Consider the following 19,852-nt stretch of genomic DNA (forward strand, 5'->3'; position numbering starts at 1 on the left):
GTATGTGTGATTCAAACTTTATGATTACGACCACTAACATGCTACTGCATATATATTGTCAAAATATTTGGCACATCAGCAAGAGATCAAAATAATGAGTCAATTTTACTGCAGGAAAATTTTGGATGGTTTTCCAGAACACAGAAAACAACTGAAACCTAACAATGGTAAACAACAAACCAATGACTGGAATAGTATTCTACAAAACGTAAGTTTGTTTTTATGTAAAATGATTAAATAATGGTTTACACAACAAACTAAAAAGATCTTCAGAAAAAAAAAGTTGTGTGTGTGTGTGGGGGGGGGGGGGGGGCATAGTTAGCTATGAATGATTATATACTACGTACATGCAGTTAAAAGTACTACCTAGGTTATTAGAAGCAGAAGAAAAGTCTTAAATGGTCACTTACACAGATGGACGCTTCACTATCCACCAGTTGTTGACATCTTTGAAGCTGTAGCATGTCACCTGAAATTGACCTAGCATTAGTAAAGTGCAAGAACTACAGATATAATTTTATTCCACATGCAGGGCTTTATGTTTGGGTACAACTTTAGAAGTCAGCAGCATTTCCTCCTCAAAGGAGGATGGATATGAGCCTACACCAAGGCGCACTCTCGACTGACATCATACATGAACCAGACGGCTAGTGAATCCATCGTCTGGCCAACACCTCCTAGACAAGTTGGTCATGATTTGGTCCGGCACTGTGCCTTTAGTAGCCATGGAGGCAATCGGCGGTTGCGTTTCTGAATGGGGCCTCTCCAGCTTTAAGTTACGTCCGACTACACATTACCAGTAAACTATTTCCTTTCATTTTAAATTCACTGCTTTTCTTTTCTTGCAGTTTGCATTAAACAGACGTCACATACTCGTGCAACCTTGCAAAGTCACAACCCAGATTCCAGCGAGGAGGATATGAGAACAAAAGCTGGCATCGCCACTGTCTGGCATGTTTCTTCTTACATGCTCCATGCATTTTCCCGGTAAGTGGGTCCTTGTTTCAATGGAACATTTTTACATCCTTCCTAGATTATCCTCACCATCTTTGCGGGTCATATTGATCTGCAGTTGTTGTCTTAGCGCCAGTAGCGCTGAATGAATGGCTGTTTAAAATCAATGCTCTCAGCCAAATCTCAACTTCAAAGAATACTTTAAACAATTCATTCCAAGTGCAGAGCGTGCTACATGTGCTTGGCCAAAGTTTCAAGCAGCAATGTTCAACAGCTTGCTTACAAGCTCTTAAGTTATAATTCACACCTCAAAAGGGCATCTGAATGGTTCTGAATGGCCCTTCTGAGCTGCACAAGAAGTGCAACACACTATGCACACCCTTTCCAATGTGCAAGCTCTGCATGCTGGTATTCAGCAGGACTTTTGCGCACTCGCTATCATTGAGTGTCTAGAGAACATGTTGGAAGGTCAGTTCTGTATATACAATTAACAGTGTGAATGCCTTTACACCCGACTGCAGAAGGATGATGATTGTTGATAGAAGTAACCTGAGCACCTGAAATGTAGCAGCCTAAGTATGGCACTGCTCATCTACGACCACCCCATATGTAATGAAATGATTCTCTGTAGAATGTATAGTATTTTGTAAGGACTCGCTTTCATTCACATGTGAATTGAAGGAATTCATCAGGGATTAATTGTTGCATTAATCTGGGATGAAGGATAGTATTAGTTTCAATTTGGCCTAGTGAAACATAACAGGTGTCGCAGAAACCATAATAGCCCTACATGGGCTTTCACAAAACGTGAGCACTATGCCATTTGCACAAGTTGATGAAAACAGATCTTGTGCTAATGTAAATGAAGGTAGTAGATCCAGTGACAAAAGGAGGATGTGTTAAACACATTCATTATTGTATTGGTTCATTCAGTAATTAGCCAGAATGGATATTTAGCCATTTTTTCAGCTCTTACAAAATACGAATTACTAATTAGCTGTTGCAGCACATACTATAAGGAAGTGAACAGACATGCTTTGATCATGTGCATAAAGGATAAGCCGTGCAGTGCAGCCAGTGCTCACAATGCCATTTTATGTTTACAGTATTTATCTACTACTGAAACTTCCCTATGAAAAGTGAAAGACCCACCTGCTGTTGATGTGAGCTGCCCCTGCCATCAGGGTACTTGACTGGGTACACATGTGGGTGTGAGTGCAGCCAGCAGGCACGACCATGTGTATGCCGTAAGGTGATCTGCGAACCGTGGACCACTGACAATGGTTGGCCTCTAGTGATGGATGCCAATCCTCCCTGCAAAGGCACAACTGATGCAAATCTTGCAGGCATTTCTAACTTTTCAAAAATAAGTTACCCAGAGCAAGGCCTGGACAATGCATTGTAGCAACACTCAACAAAATCTCTCTACGGTTTACAATGCATCGAATAAGCCCAACCATCTCCTGCACTTACTCGAGGCACAAGAATGATCTGAACATTTCCAAAGCGTGCAAAATTAACAGAGAGGGGCAGTGCAACCTGAACTACTTAAGGAAGTGAAAGTGAATTAAAGAGACCTTGGATAACAACACACAAGGCTGAATTTAAACAATGATAGATCAGCAGAGTGATACCATGGGCAATGCAAACTTACCTCAAGGCTTGCTTGGAAAGCACTGGTCATAATGTTGTCATGAGGACCTGCCCTGGTAAGAAGGCTCAGATGCACATAGAACACACCAAGGTAGATGCCTAGAGGCACCACTGTCATCACAGTTGCCCTTGCAATGAAGTGTGCCCACAGTGTGGCCTGGAAGGCAAGACCCATGGTACGAATCCTTAATTGAGCCAGGCATGTATAAAGTTAAAGTTGTCCACTATCAAAAAAAAACTAGTAGGCTAGAGCATGTGCAAATGTTCCCTTCTAGCGAGTGTACAATCAAGTGCGATATTCAACAGACCACAGGAACAGGTGCAAAACTACATTGCTGTGCCTTCTGGTGGCTGCTGGGCTAAGTTGCAGAGTGTGTATCGCGCACGCGCATCTTTTCCTACTTGCCGTTTTGTCTGTTTGTTCGCTCGCTTCAAACATGCGTGCATTGTAACAAGGGAGGAAGCGCAGGTGGCAAGCCTGCAGTCACTTCGGAAGCACCGGGCGATGATATCATGATGAACACACTTTATATTTGTAGAAACAACGTATTTTCGTCCCAATCTCATCATCTGGGCGCTTCCACAGAGACCACAGTAGCGACACCTTGCGCTTCCTCCCTTGTTCAGGTGTGAGCGAGGTTGAAGTGAGCGAACAAGCAAACTGGCAGTTAGAAAAGGACGCACGTGAGCAGTACACATTCTCGTACTTAGCCGTGCAGCTGTCAGAATGTGCAGCTGATACAGTTTTGCATCCACTCTTATGGTCTCTATAATTTTGCTCGCAAGTGTCCAATTTACTTGGCCCTGCAGCAGATAAAATGCGTTTGGTGGCACTGGCACGTGTCAGCATACATGGGGGGACTATCCTCAAATTATTGTGTAAATGTATTAGTGGACATTTACACAATAATTGTGCAACACACTGACCTATTTTAGCAGACACTTGCAGCTACACTGAATGTAGCATGAGAGCAGCACAGTAGAGTGTTTGTTCCATTGCGCAGTGAAAAGTGTTTTACTACGAATTCTTATTAAAGAGAAGAGTTGATGATTTGTGAAGGTAAACCTATTGTATTTACATCAATATAACATGGCACCAAATTAACTATGTCATCAATCAATGTCGGTGGCAGCTTCTGTGGGAAAAAATTCTAAGCATTTTCATGGATTTCGAGGCCCTGCCAAAGCATCTTCAAAACTTTACGAACCACAATGGCTGACAGCTTGAAAATAAAGCACTGTATCAAACAATCAACAAAGATATGTTTATTTCACATAAAACAGGGGAAAAAAAACTGCGAAGTCTTTTTCACGTAAAAACTGTCACCAGCCGTAACAAACAAGGTGGCTTTCCACCACACAGACAAAACTGACCGGACTTGCTCGTCTCTTGGCAAGCATAAACCTTGGTAAGACACACAAATAAAATACACTAAACTAAACTGAAAGCAAAATTCAAGGATTTATAAACACTTGAAGTTTAAGGGTTTTTAAGGTTTTGAAAATGGCACGTCCATCCAAGAGTTTTCAAAGGTTTCAGGTAAAACTACAAATCCCCGTTACTGGGACTTGAAAAAGCAAAGAACAATTTGATCTGAACACTTTGTTCAACACACTGCTAAACTGAATTCTGAGCTAAGTCATAAGTTACTTTATTTGAAGACTAACCCTCCATTTTTTTTTTCTGGATCTATCAATATGCCGTAAATTGGAAAGTCTAAAAGAAGAACCCTTTGACTGGAAGTATAGCTTATATTGCATCCAGTTGATTCCACACTTCTCAAATCGAACATAAAATGTGTGCTGTTGCCAACCCTGCTAGATAGTATGTAAATGATGGTCGCAATAAAGAAATGGTAAGTTCTGTTGAGTTGTCTCATGACGGCTGCGCACTGCTTAAACACTGCCTTAAACTTTGGCACATGCGCTAGATTGTATGCTGCTTGGATTCCCATGTTCCAGTAGGCTGCAAAATAAGGCTGCTTGTCACTCACTTATACAAGAATAAACAGTCACTGAAGAAATATGCAAAAGAAAGTCTGTCAAAAGAAACACCCCCTTGAAGTCTTCTAGTATCACTACTTTAGCTGCCTGGTGCAAAAATTAAACAAATATTTCTTGCTTGCAACTCTTACATACACATTTCTAAATATGTGCCACAAGACTGCCATGGTAAAGACAACATTGCAATGTTAATCAATGCACACTGTCAAAGTTTCAGTACCAGCTGACTTAGATCTGTGCACACTGTCAAAGTTTCAGTACCAGCTGACTTAAATCTGTAAAATGCTTACACCATTTGCTCTGCTCGGAAACCGCTTTTGTGTCTAGTGCACATCGAGCCACACATCAAGTAATCATGCAGCCAGCTGAGTTTAGGTCAGCAAGTGCCACATGATGTTTTTAGAAACACACATGAAATAACCAATGCACATGCATCTATACTTTCCAGGAGTCACACCCATTTCCGCACTTAACCAGCTCTCTCCAACAAATTTGGCAATGAATAGCATTATGTGCACATTTGACATACTAAAGACTATATTTAAAACTTACCTACGCACATGGTATCAAAGGTCACGCTTAAATCTAGTACAAAAATATCAAAATGACAACTTCAAGAACACCTTACCACCTTTTTACCAACTCAGCATACAAAAGCTCACTAAAGCAAATTCAAAAAAAAAATATTTTTATTCAAATTTTAATTTAACTGAATATTGGGTTTACTTTAAAGTTTTTATACCATCAAACTTTCCTTGGTATCACTACAAAAAGAAGATTACAGGCTATATTTCTGGCCCAAAAGGCATTTTTCCAATGCAAGCAGGCTTCATTTTTTAAAGAGAGTATAAACTAGTTTAAAGTTCATGAGAGCTTTACTTCCAAAAATGAGGCATGAGTAAAAGCAATCTGAAAAGTAAGTGACATTCAAACTCACATCTGAGAAAGAGCCATTTCCAAGCATTCTCCAAAAATCTCTAGCCATTATGTAGACTGCTAAAAGCATAGAAAAAATGCCAATGTACTTGACGCTGAAAAGGAATAGTTAAAGAAAAACGTTACTAGTCTTTTAAGGAAAAAAATGTTTTCTTAATACAAAAAGACATGAAAGTGTTCAGGGGCTCCTACCACATAGAACATGTGAGAAATGAGACAGACAGGATCAACCACAACCACCAGGAGAATGTGAACGACCTGCAATAAAAAAATATGAACATAAAATCAATGTTGCCAGCATTTGTTGACAACTTGTAAGCTACATAGCAAGAAGCGTAAACAGCAAATAGGCATGCATGAACATTTGGATTCACATCATCTGGATTCCATGCATCATAACGTTATGTTTTAAGTATGGCAGTCCCAATTCAGTGTGGTGTACGCCTGCTCGTGACAATATTGTGTAAGGCTTGGCAGAGAGCTTCCTTGATAGCAGAAGAACAAAACTATTTTTGCATAAAAGACCTCGTTGCCTCTAAAATGAGGCAACGCCACGTGGTCGGGCCCCCATTCCAAGGCACCGCTGGCCCTCGCCATTCTTTCTTCCCTCCGGACCAGCCTGAGCTGGTCCCCGAGGGCAGATCAGCGATTTGACCGGACATTACACGCAGTGAGGAGAAAAGCTAGAGCGCAATACATTGAAAAAAAAAAAAACAACAACAAAGTATTTGGACACTGCAAAATTCACGAATGCTTCACCAGACTGGGCCAACGCAAAGAATATAGTGGCAGTTGTCGTAAGCAAAGAAGGTAAAATCACGGCTTGTGTTTCAGTTTTTCAAGCAACCATCATAGATAGCAGATGCATACCAATGTCACACCCAGAATAAATAAAACAATACTACTAATGTCTTAAATGAGGCTGTAGTAACCTGCTACCTGTAGTCGATTTAGTCCAACATAGCAGCATAACATAAAAAACCTGCTATTTACATTGGCAGTAACTTACACCATCACAGGAAAACTTAATTATCATTACTAGCATGCTTAATGTAAAAAAAAAAAAAAGCAGCGTATCGATTTTGTAAAACATACAACTTTTATAATTCATAAACAGCCAAATTAAATTGTAGGGACTCCGAATGGCTCAGATTACCTGTATCAACACCCTTGTTATGCAGTAAGCAAGAAGAATGAGTGTAACCAAGCAGCTAGAGTTTTAACAACCACATGAAACAAACAGAAAATGAAGCCAAGAAAGCTTTTCATATGCTTTCCTTCGCTTAATGTGGTTGTTACTAGTAATAATTGAGCCCCCTCATTTCCTCCTACGTTTTCCTTTGGCTCTGCTGTCTCTAAATGGAACAGGAATCTTAGATAGTATGAACAAGTGCAGCTAGTATTTGCACTGAAATCAAGCCAGGCCTAACAAAAATTAATTAGAAACATTGGAGAAGTGACATCAAAAATTAAAAAAGAAGTGGTATGGGCCCTACGTAATATAATCAAAGTCTAAACTCAATATAAAGAAGTTGTACTAGTTATACACTGTTAAAGAGTGAAAAGAAAATACACGGTTTTCAATGCAACTAAGATTAGGAAATGAAAACAATCTGTTACATAGAGAATTTCATTAAACTGCGGTTTGTTATATTGATGTTTGACTGTAGTATAGCAAAAAAAAAAAATTGCAATGCCATCAGGACAGCTAAGCTGGAGATATAGGAAGAAAATGTGAAGAGCTTTTCTTAGATCTTATATACAAGCAAATGCTGCAAACAACAAACTAAAAAAAATGCATTCTAAAGCTATTAGGCGTACATCAATGAAATCTCACTTGGGTTAGATTAATTATAGATAAGCAGAATCTAATCATATCATGGTTTTGGGACGTAAAACCCCAACGATCATCATCATAAGCAGAATTAGCATCGAAGTAATCTTGGTAAAGCTACAGGACCCGTAAATGTCTAATTTATTATTAAGAAGCTTTAAAGAGCACTTGAGCAGAAGCACCTGGCAGGTTGTGGATAAGATTCAAACTCCAACGCTTGGCTTAAAAATTTTCAGCTTGCCAAAGGCTTGATCTCAACGTCATGCATAGTAGCTGTGCTGCACTCATTTTTAATGTTATAGGTTATGCATTATTTCTTGCATGCTGTAATGGTGGAACTTACCACAATATTGCTATCAAAAATTATATTTTTGTAGACAGATGCCCTTGCATTTGAAATACAAAAAATTTCCATGGAGGCTGCTCTACAGAGCTTTTTACATACCATGCCCATAGGCGAGACCTTATTTGGCTATGTCACAACACCTACCACTGAATGGCATTGAATATTTATTCCCCTGTTATATAGTATCACCATGGCAGCAGAAGGCACAGCTCAAGCAGCTGTTATTTCAGCCATCCGGTGACTGCTTAGATCAGGGGTCAGCAACCTGTGGCCCGCGGGGCAGTATTATGTGGCCCACGACATGACTTCAGAACCACCCCCCTGTAACCATTCAACACCTCCCGACTAACCGATGAACACCTTCGCAATGTTCTGCGTCTGTCGGTGAACAACCCTGTAGATATTTGCGAGTTGGCTGAGAATGTCTAGCACCAAAAGTTGCATTGAGAGCTTTTTTTTCCCCTTGTAACCCATGTTTATAAATTGCAACCTTGTGATATTAATAAAAACTTAATAAAAACACTCACTGAAAAACACACTTGAAAAATTCCCTACTTCCATTCAACCTGTGACATGCATGCTGAAAATAAACATGATTTCTATTCCAGTTTTGTTCATCATTATTGCCAACTCACCGAATTTTTCTCTTCGCCTGCAAAGCCCCCCTAATTTGCCATGTGGCCCCCGCCGTGTCAGCTTCATGCAACTCGGCCCTCCGTCTAAAAGGTTGTCGACCCCTGGCTTAAATGACACAAAACTTTGGTTAAAGCTGTACAGGCATCAACCTTTTGTCCATTACATCTACATTGCTATCTTATTGCGTGCCAGCTCACTAGTTGAAGGCGATGAATGTAGCAGCCTGCTAGCACTCTGTCCTTTCATGTGGCCGGCTCGGCCGTTTCTTCATTTCAGTGATGCACTGTACCAGTTCAAGTACCGATTGCTTTTACCCTTGACATTCTAGTCCTTAGAGTGGTAGATTTATAAGGCTATTACAGCTGTGTGCCTGTTGTAGACATCAATTGCATGTGCAAACTGTGTTCAGATATACAAGTTTGTGCACTTGCAGAAAATTCCTGCTTGCAGACTGCTCTGACCATGGTGGTTGGTTCCCACTGCCTCATATTTGTTGCCACCACTGGCCAGTTAACTTGGAACTGGTTTTCTGATTGCTCACAGCTCAAATCAATATTCATTCGCATATGCTTGCAACATTCACATATGCTGCAAGTGATGGGGCGATCACTGGGCAGGCTTGCTTGCTGATTCCTGGTGCAGAAATAAAACCCTCACTGTCCACCTACTGCTCCAATATTGTTTCCTATAAGCATGCTAGTGTTCTTGAGGAGAACTTCTTCTTGGCCTAGTTGGTATTGCTTACTGTATGGCATACTGCCACTAGAAAAAAACATACACAGAAGAGAGACACGAACTCTCTTCTGTGTATGTTTTTTTCTAGCGGCAGTATGTCATACAGTAAGCATGCTAACGTTACTAGAAATAGATTCTTCAACCTTGTGGCTTTCTTGCGTACTCCACTGTCTCAACATAAGCACATATGGTAGCTCGCTTGCCAATTCCTGGTGCAGAAATAAAACCCTCACTGCCTACCTACTGCTCCAAAGTTGTTTCCAGTAAGCATGCTAATGTTACTAGAAATAGATTCTTCGATCTTGTGGCTTTTTTGCGTACTCCACTGTCTCAACATAAGCACAGGGTTCAGTATTAAATATGGCAGCTCGCTTGCCAATTCCTGGTGCAGAAATAAAACCCTCACTGCCCACCTACTGCTTCATAATTGTTTCCTAACATTAACAAGCAACCAAGCTTTGCTAAGGTTTTTCTTAGTGTGCCGCCAACATGAGTAACCATTTGTGAGTAACCATTTGTGAGCTGCCCAACAGTGTATCAAACGTAACTGACCTCTGCCTCCGGAACTTGAGCAATGCGAGCAGGCCCAGTGCTGAGAAGCACATCAGGATACCTTCCATGAGGACAAACCGTGATTGGGTGAGAAGAGAGTTCTCAACAAGTACAAGTACGGCAGCCAAGGCCGCTGACACTTGGGTCAAGCCAAGCGACAGTGCAAGGTGGTAAGTGACGGGCACCAACAGTGAGCCAAAAAATGCTGGCACAAATCGTAGAGCCCACAATGGGACTGATTCACTGTAACCTAGAAAGAAATAGGCAAAAAGAGTTGTCTAGGTAATACTTTGATGCAGCAAGTGCTTGGCCTATCAAGCCATTAGCTGGATTGTGTGAAAAGTGCAAGTATCAAGTTGCTTTTTCTGTGAAAATGATTACACAAACCAACGAATGTGCAAACATTCACAATTTCAGAAAATAGTAGAGTACTGCTTCACAAACAATTAATATTCAATAAAAGAAGCTGCTGTCCAATGTTTTGCAATTATTCACTTGTGGCGATATGTATTAGGTAAATGTTAAGAAAGCCTTGCTGTAGCTTACCACACTGCATCAAGGAGCTCCTGTTAGGTAATATATTAGTCCAAATCTTCCCAGAAGCAGTAATTTTCTAACATTGGTGTTCAATTTCATAGTTATAATTCAAAATTATGAACACTGAATAAATAACCATTCATGCGCTGACCAATCCTGATTAACTAAAGCACAGTGAAAGAGCCACACAATCATGAAATGGCTCCATAAATAAAAGTCATTGTTCTTTGCATGAAAGCTAACAGTGTCCACATGATCATCCAACTAACTTTCTGATATAAAGTTTTAATCACTGCTCCACCATGAACAATCCTTCGAAAGCAGTCATAAAGCAGGGCGAATTTTACAGGTATACTCGCAATTTTCTGTGGCAACAAAGGAAAAAATACAGAGGCAGAGTTACTGTGCAGGTGTTACTGCTGCAAGTATTCTGGTCGTGTTTTACAGTGCTCACAGTTCTATATCTTTGGAAACATACTGCATAAACATAGGTGAAACTGTTTCATCTTTGCACAAGCATGGAAGAGAAATGCAGAAAAGTAAGTTTTAACACTGAGTGGTACAATTCACTGTTGTAAGATGTTATAAGATGTTCATGTTCCTTTTATCCAGCTTAAACTAACATGGACAGCAATGTGGAACTACTCTTACAAGCACACTAACTTGTACATAGTTTGCCTCTATAGCTTTCCCTCCAGTGCGACAGAAAGTTGTCGTCAAGTATTGAAAACATGCTCAGTAGAATGACGATGGAACATGTTATGCATTCATTCATGAACTGGCATGCTGCCCCAAGTCACATTAAAAGGGCGCAACAGAGAAAACAACAACAACAACATACAAACAAGCAAGGGCAGGCTACTTACTGCCACCTATCCTGTCAAATTCAGTATCACCATCAAAGCCAGCCAGATATCCTGAAAACAGGAAAGCATCGCAATTGTTGCTAGAAACAATAAACAAGAAGTAAAGGTGCATAAAGGCAACTGCTTGAACTTACATGAAAAGTGGCTGCTTCATATACTAAAATAAAATGTGCAAAATGTCTCAATATTCATGCAGACAAATGCAACTGCGGTCCAAGCTGAAGTAACATGAAGATCACATGAAGCAATACATGCAATGAAAATTTCACCAAGTTATAGAAGAATAAACATGTGAAGAGGGCATGTCCTTAAACTGAAAGATAACTTCTCTGGGCTGTAATTGGCAGGTACATATATTTTGTGCTCGGTTCCGGCAAACTTTTGTTGGTTCCTGTAGCGCTAAAATTCTTTACAACTATTGCATGAAGATACTTGACTGTACACAATGCGTGAGAACTATAAAGAGAATCGAGGTGCTCAGTTTTGTGTATGCAAAAACCATTAAAAGCAAACAGACAGTGAAGCCAAGGAAGCATAAAAGAAATCAAATGTGCGTTTTAATTGAAATTTAAAAATAATAATGAAAAGAGAAATGAAAGCAGACCAAATCTGTCACTGGTGGGAGCCAAAGCCTGCAATGCACCATCAATTCAGCTATGGGGAAAGCTCTACCCTTGTCCATATTCTTTGTGCAGCTATACAAAACCCAGTCCTGGGAGTGCTATCCAGCGCAAATCCATGGAAGGGGCGTGGCGATCCTTTCAAACACATATACCCAGGCAATTGGCCAATAAACCCTTTTGTGTAACGTTAAGGCATCAGATCTGCCAGAGTGTGGATGTTTGCCATTCAAAGAGCTAGAAGAATAAAGTATACTGAAGGGTTCACTGTAGTTAAATTTGTAGTGTGTTGCAAGTGGCACACCACCAGCAACAATACAGCTTTTCTTCAAGTTCCATTTACCCTCTTCACTAATCTCTAAGTTTCAAGTTTACCTCCCTTATGCTTTACTGACAGTTTGCTTCATATGGTTGAAGGTATTCTACAAATTCTGACGCATGATTGCGAGTAAACCCTCAGCCTATTTGATGTTTGTGTAGCACCAATTCTGATGGTTGGTTTAGAAGTGAGCCTCATTCTGATGTTGGACACCAGAACGATAAGTGGCTTGACTGCCACACTTAAACATGACTTGAAGCTTGCTAGAAACATGTAGACCACATGTTTCAAAAAAATATGTTCTACTAAACATGTCTGTGGTTTAAAGAAAAGGGGAAGGAGATAGACGACTGCTCGTCCTTAATGTACGAGTTACAGCAGAAGCTTTTACCATTTGCCAGCTGACACATAGTAAAAAACTGTTTTGAATTATGTTAAGATTTTTCTGGCAAACAGCAATACTGCAGACATAAGTGCACATGCATTTGTTCCCTTCTCTCTCTTTATTTTTTCTTATTTGTTATAAAATGACACCAATAGTACGTGTCTACAACAGAAATTCAGTCAGCTTGTAAAATTTACCGCTAACACCTTATTAATGCAGCGGCCTCTTTTTAGCTTCCATTGACATGTCTTCACTAGTAAATTCTTGGGTTTTGCATGCCAGAACCTCAATATGAGTATGAAGTATGTATGCTGTAATGGGGTGTACTAGATTAATATTGACTGCATGGGGTTCTTTACTGTGTACCCCTATATATATATAAGTGCACAGGCATTTTCGCATTTCAGCCAATTTAAATGCTGCTGCTGTGGCTGGGACTCAAACCTATGTTGTCAAGCTTAGCAACATGATGCCACAAAGCCACTATGGTTTTTTTGGGTTTCAGAGTCCGAATTACTTCCTGGCAATGACAATGTAAGTGCAGATGAATTGGAGCAGCGAGTGGAACAAGCGTTACAACCAGTGGGTAAAAGGGCAGGCTCTTGTGAATAAAAATAGATATATAAAAGTTAAACAAACAGGAATGAAATTAGGCAAGATTAAGTTTTTGAAAAAAGCACACTGAAGTTGACAACTTCCATACAGGATAAGGGAAAAGCTTCTTTCACCGTTCTTGTAGAATAGAATTGAAGTCAGGCTGCTTAATAAAAAATTGTAACCCTAGAATGAGCCTATGAAAAAGAATATAAATTTCTGCACCTTTCGTTCATTTATCATATCACTATGTACAGCTGCAGTGGAAAAAGAACAGAACAAGTGGCCAATGACCCACACAAGAAAAGTGCATCTACAGTCGGTTACAATGTAAGAATATTACAAGCTCCACCCACTGCCATCACTGTCCAACCCAGAGAGAATGCGACGTTCCATTCAATCACATTTACCCACTTCTGATATGTCAAGCACTTTTGCGTGTTTTAAGATAGTTGGTGTACCCATACAGACACATGTTCGCGTCCCTGGTTTTCAGCTGAAAACTTAAATGTCCAGGCAAATTTCACCAGAGATTCTGACATCACTGCTCAGCCAAAGATCATATTTTAGGTAAGAACAACAGACCTTTAGTTTTTTATATGCATGGTGTTTACATTAGCACAGAAACAGTAATTATCGTTCGAAAGGAAACCAGCTTGCACGACTCTCTTACACAGTTGAATAACAAGCACGACATGGCAGTTTTACGGGCAGAGCATGTATTTATTCTTCGGTTGTAATGCTGGTTTCAGAATGGGCTACTTTCTGTAGCCACAACCCCGCCTAAAAACTTGAAAAGCATTGGCATGCTTGGGAACAGAGCTCCACACATCGCAATTTTGCCATTCTGGTCATCGGTCCCTTTTGGTAACCTTTATCCACTGCAGCTGTGACAATAAGAAACAGCAAAGCACTATTAACGTTGCCTACACAATGTGCTGCAGCCATTGCTGATGCTGAAAAAAATGCTATGTGAATATATATGAAAATGCTATGTGTGAATATATATATATATATATATATATATATATATATATATATATATATATATATATATATATATATATATATATATACACCCTCTTTTTTTACCTGCTAATGCAACCAGCTGCTTTCCAAGTGGTGGATGCGAATCGAAAAAGAAAATATTCTTCATGTACAGGCTGGCGAATTTTCCGTAATGTAACTCGTCGAATCTGCAAGATAAATATAACATTAGCAAACTATCTTGTATGCATACCTTAGATGTAATATAAAACATTCTATTTAACACAATGTGTTTTATAAATCATGTTGACACGTATTTGAAGAGAGAATAATACGAGTGTCATACAGGCACTTTCGAGCGCGCTACGATCAGCCTCGAATTTCTCGACTGCGATTGGCTCCCCTCCCCTTCTTGCGCAAGTAAGCCAATCGCGATAGAAAAACTCGATCCCGATTGCGTTTGAAGGTGCACCGTGCGACACCCGTATAATAAGATGCGAGACTTACACGATGCTCCGAGGATATTCCAGCCTCCACATTCTTGTGAGAAGCGCCAAGAAAAATAGAGCCACAGACATTGCATCAATTTCGATGCTGACGGTGAAAGCTTTGGAGGAGCCATTTAGACACGAGCTCAAGTAACTAAATGCGTTGTTCGTTTCCACACGAGGAACCTGTAGGGCGAGATTCCTTGGTGGTCAGCCAACAAGCAGATACACGCATTCCTGATGAAACGTTCAGCAAATAACACTGCATAAGGACATGTCTGATAAACACACATAACTGCATAACGCATGATCATGCAAATAAGCCGCCGTGTTCACACTCGTCGCTCGACCAATTTATGCGATAATCCTTAAGCGGTATATTTAGACATGAGGCCAACTGCTTGAGAAAACAAAATACTAATGCAACACTACATAAGTAGGGTCATAAAGCTTGAACAGCTGGGAGACTTACCTCCGGTGTTTCCTTCAGTACACCTTCGTGACGTAAGGTACCGTTAGCATTGCTGGGGTCGTCGCTCCCGTCAATCGCTTCAACAGGTGACAAGCTCTCCGAAGCAGCGGCCGCTTTCGGCGTGTTTCGTTTTCTATTTTTAACCTCGCTCATGTTCCAGCGTTACGTAACGAACTGTTCGCACTTAAGAGTAATCAGTGAAGCAACTACAGTAAATATGTGATGAATTCCATTAAATATCCGCACTACAACCCGACCGCGCATCAAGTACTCAGCCCACCACACCAGTCACACTGACAGCACCACGTGGCAGCCATATTAGCCAGCGGAAATGCATCACAGGTCACGAGGCCAGAGAAACGAGGCGACGAGGCGCTTTTGGGCTTTTGGCGCTTTGATCGGCTCCTCGTTACTTCCGCTGTTTCACGCACATTTTACAAGCATTAAGCATTTTGTCTCCACATCGCTGTTGTGCTGCGCTGGTACTGCCGCAGCGAAGAGCACTGGCACTGCATTGCAGTAGCACACGACCTGCAGAGTTTCCTGTACTCATTGTAGCTTAAGGGCTTTCTGCGGGGCGACCTCAGCCACAACAGAGGCCACGGCTGTACCACGGCAGCTACGTTGGCGGCTTGCTCAAACGTTAGTAGACTCGCAGTCGTAGACGAGGTTGCTACGAGTGTTCAGACGGTCCTGAATTCTGACAGTGGTGGCCGACTTGAGTGTGCACCGGTTTGCGAGATGGCTTCGGGGGGCGATGAGAGCGGTGAGCAACCCAAAGAGGCCGAAGACGAGTTGGTGGCGCAGCAGCAAGCAGCAAGGACGTATCTCAGACAGCAGTTCCTGCGGTGCATGACAGGACTGGCAGGTCACGCCGCCACATTTCATATGTATGAAAAAACTACTGTCAAGGGGACCTTCCGTTGTTGTGACATTGATGTGCAGAACTTCGGCGTTTCCGATCTGTTTACCGCATTGGGTCGTCAGCCTGCAGCGATACTCAGAGCTGGTGATATAATCAGTTTCACCGTGAGCAACTTGGATGTCGCAGCAGATTCTAGTGGCAGTTAGAATGGGGCTGTATTCCTTAATGAACTGCCGTATCGCAGTTTTTTTTTTTTTCATTCTGTAAACGGTGGGCCCGAGTTCCATAAAAGCAGCGTATTCTTGTATACGCCGTTTCTTGCTTGCTTTTTCTGTCTTTTTGGACACTGCACGAAGTGCGTGCGCGAGTGGCTCGTATGACCTCTTTCAGCTGCTCAACCGCCGAAGGGGTTCTCCGCGAGCGTTTTGACTCGAGAGCCAAAACAATAGTTTGCCTTCATTGCACGAGCTGCCAGTGTGCACACAAAACGACAGTCTATGATTAGAATACTATCTACCTAGCATCATTCACTGCACTAAACGCTGGCGCTAGTAGTATATGAAGTTCTAAAACTGACAACACTTACTTCTGCATTTAATCGGTGTAGGCACACTGGCTGCAGCACATAATGAGCAACACGTTCAGGCCAACTACCGAAAATTAGGCTGACACTTGTCCAACTGCAGTGTGTTGGACTTCCGCAGAAAACTAGCAAAACATAGAAATTGTACTTCCTTTTCATTTCAAAGGTAACATGTGACTGTGCAATGTCTGTTAGCAAATACTTTCACTTTCCTAATGCATCTACATTTGTCGCAAAAGTTCTCAGATTGCGTAAATTGTAGTGTAGCCCAAATACTCTGGCTGAGCTCCAAGCCTGGAGTTGGTGCGATTTGCAGATACCTGAAATGTTACATGCAAAAGATCTGCAGTTTTTATGCTAAAATCTGGCACATGAAGTTCTTTTTAATATATGTTTTAGCCATAGATGAACTATTCAATGACATGTTGCATTTAAACTAGGGGTGCGCGAATATTCGAAATTTCGAATATTTTTCGAATAGTGATTGCTATTCGATTCGATTCGCAATGGAATTTTACTATTCGAACTTCCCAAAAAGAAATACAGTCAACGTCCGATTGAAAGTGACCCCTTAAGATTTTCAATATGCTTCACCTCATTACACTCTCGTATTGCGGCAAAGCTGCCTTTCAAGCTCCGTTACGGTCGAACTTTGGCAAGACACAGTCAACGTCCAATTGAAAGTGGTCCCTAGATTTTCAAAATGCTTCACCTCATTACACCCCGGTATTGCGGCAAAGCTGCCTTTCAAGCTCCGTTACGGTCGAACTGCCACAGTATGCTTCACCTCATCACATCCCGGTGTTGCAGCAAAGCTGCCTTTCAAGCTCCGTTACGGTCAAACTTTGCCAAGACCACGACCTCCTCTGGCCAAGACACGGTCAACGTCCGATTGGAAGTGGTCCCTAGATTTTCAATATGCTTCACCTCATCACACCCTATTGCGGCAAAGCTGCCTTTCAAGCTCCGTTACGGTCGCTAATACATTAACTCAAGAAAACGCTGGTTCCAACATGGAGATGAAAGATGTGGCAGATTGGGGGCTCAATTAATGCTGTTTTGGGCCTGAAATTTGGGCAGGAAGTCCGAAAAATCGGACGCCGAAACTTTTTAGCATCCAAAATTTCAGATGTTCTTATATATCGTCGTCTACGAGGCAGATTTGGAACTCCGGACTTGAAGGGAGCACACCCTTGTCTGCCACATCAGTTGGGCTTCCACAGAAGTTGAAAGAGGAGGAGAGGCTGAGGAAATGGCATCTTTGCCTATCACATGTAAAGTGTTGTCGGCAACACTTTGGTTGCACCAAATCATGTACGTAAATAGAATTCGGCCTCTACGTTGCCTCATTCTTGATAAGACAACTATGAAACGCCACCTTGCCAGTGCTTCATCAACCTAGTGAAAAGAAACACTTTCATGTTGCTATCTGATAAGAATATGCTTAGGAATCCTCTAACTTTTTTTTCTGCAATTTCGCTTTGAAGTATTAGAAAAATATTCTAGAAATATTAGAAAAATATTCGATTCGATTCACACTCACACTTCAATATTCGAATTTGCTTCGCACCCAAAATTTTGCTATTTGCGCAGCTCTAATTTAAACAATGTCTATTATGTCAGTTTGTCCTAGTGTGGAGTAGCAAAAGCACAGGATTGTTTGTGCCTGCAGGACCATCTAAGCATAAGTCTGATCAGGGCTTAAAGTCTCCCTTCATAGAAGAGGGGGCCCTTATAAAGCGGCTGTATATATATATATCAGTGAAAAGATCACCTGGCAGCAATCTTTTCGCTGCAAAAACCGACGCTGCTGCGGCCTCAGCGGCTCTACAACGCGCAGATCATGGGTTGTTGGAACACGGTGTGAGCTAGCATACTGAAGAATAAACACAGGATTTCTAGATATGTCGGTCAAGATCCACTTTCGCGGTCGTATTATTCAATTTTAGGCAAAAATGTGATCGTATTAAATGCATGAAAATGCATTATTTCAAGGGACGTTGGCCGGGAAACAAAAAACGTATTAGGCTGAAAAACATATTATGCAGAATCACATCAACGAGATTCCCCTGTATATATATATGCTATCGATTAAGCGTTAAGAGAGGTGTTTGCGATGATCACAGTTCAGTGAAGCCAACTGTGTCTAGAACTGAACAAATGCTTATGAGTAAGAAGCGTGGAAAGTTGGGCAAGCAAACCCAGTTGTTAGTCTGCACTCGATTGTCTCACTTCTCTCTTCGTGTCCCGTCCCACCGCGCAGTTTGACCAAAATGCTTATGAATGTTATACAAATACATATATTATTCCGAATGTATTTCGGGCATTTATTCAACGTGTCAATCCAATCAAGCTTTAAATGAAATTATTTTGGAAACTATTTTTCAAAAATAACTCGGAATGTAAAGGCTTAAAGATATGTGAGCTCAAAGTAAATACATTAGTTGACTGACTGGATTCAGAACCTCAGGCACGACAATACTATATTTTATTTTTACTGCCACTTGCCTAAAAAAGTAGGAAAAATACATGCGTCTTTGGCATTACAGCAGACTTGTAATGCACAACTAAAAGAATAAAAATTGAGTGGTAAAGAGACCAAGGTGAACAATTACTGATTCACGAGCAGGTAACTTCACGCTCAGGTGCCTCGTGAAACAGTATGCTGTGCCAAGAAGCCTGTCGAACAGGGTGGTGACCCATAGTTTCAGGAGGCGCTGCCCATGGTGTTCAGTGTCTCGCTGAATTGCATTCAGCATTACAACGATACCTGTTTTCTTCTGTTTTGCTGATGTCCCATCAACCAAATAATCGCGATTAAATCATTATTTGGGAAATTGCAGCATATAATTTCCCCACAAAAAACAGTACTGCCAAAAAATTCAACTCCAGCACTTATCAAATGGGTGCCGCAGTGCCACCGTTGGACTGCCGACGGGGGGCCGAGCCCCTCCTCGAAATATTTGGGGGGGGCGCCCCCCCCCCCCTGTCTATAAGCCCAGAGTCTGATCTCGTGCAAAAAAATTCAGTGACGATTATGATACTGCCTAACACGAATTCTGAGTGCAGCTTCGTGTTGCGGCAAGGGCAACTGTGTCTTAAGTTTTGGCTTTCCGCAAGGTATCGACTACGCCATAAATCATAATTTTTTGTGAAGTAGGACAGCACCCACTAAACCATTATTCATCTTTCTGTGATAAACGAGGTACCCGCTACACATATGTAAGGTATGTGCACTTTGTTGATGCTGCGTGTGGGTGATGATGATGAATTATGGCTGAGCACTTTGCAGTGGGTGGAAAGCATTAAACCACACACTTGTTGCATTATTAGCATTGTGTGATGACTGGTTATTTTACTCTTCTGCCATGCTATATTACATAGGTTAACGCGATTCCTTGCCCACCATGACGTCTGTGTAGGGTCTTTTTGCAAATGAGCTTCAAGCACCAGCGTGGCTCTGTGGTAGAATACTCGACTGCCACG

The 19,852-nt window shown here is 41.3% G+C and overlaps 1 protein-coding gene across 1 annotated transcript in view; it reads right to left on the bottom strand.

The window, feature by feature from the left end:
* Positions 1 to 15,248, bottom strand: part of LOC119401222 (protein O-mannosyltransferase 1) — a 44,421-nt gene extending 29,173 nt beyond the window's left edge. The window contains exons 1-10 of the mRNA XM_037667906.2: positions 14,919 to 15,248; positions 14,466 to 14,632; positions 14,064 to 14,167; positions 11,054 to 11,104; positions 9,651 to 9,900; positions 5,740 to 5,805; positions 5,549 to 5,642; positions 2,609 to 2,764; positions 2,107 to 2,268; positions 411 to 469 (exon numbers count right to left, since the gene is read on the bottom strand). Coding sequence (XP_037523834.1) covers positions 411 to 469; positions 2,107 to 2,268; positions 2,609 to 2,764; positions 5,549 to 5,642; positions 5,740 to 5,805; positions 9,651 to 9,900; positions 11,054 to 11,104; positions 14,064 to 14,167; positions 14,466 to 14,632; positions 14,919 to 15,071 — 1,262 coding nt within the window. The 5' untranslated portion in view covers positions 15,072 to 15,248. The remainder of the gene's footprint in view (positions 1 to 410; positions 470 to 2,106; positions 2,269 to 2,608; positions 2,765 to 5,548; positions 5,643 to 5,739; positions 5,806 to 9,650; positions 9,901 to 11,053; positions 11,105 to 14,063; positions 14,168 to 14,465; positions 14,633 to 14,918) is intronic.
* Positions 15,249 to 19,852: the final 4,604 nt, after the last annotated feature.

The sequence above is a fragment of the Rhipicephalus sanguineus genome, chromosome 1, assembly GCF_013339695.2.
Source record: "Rhipicephalus sanguineus isolate Rsan-2018 chromosome 1, BIME_Rsan_1.4, whole genome shotgun sequence".
Lineage (NCBI taxonomy): Eukaryota > Metazoa > Arthropoda > Arachnida > Ixodida > Ixodidae > Rhipicephalus > Rhipicephalus sanguineus.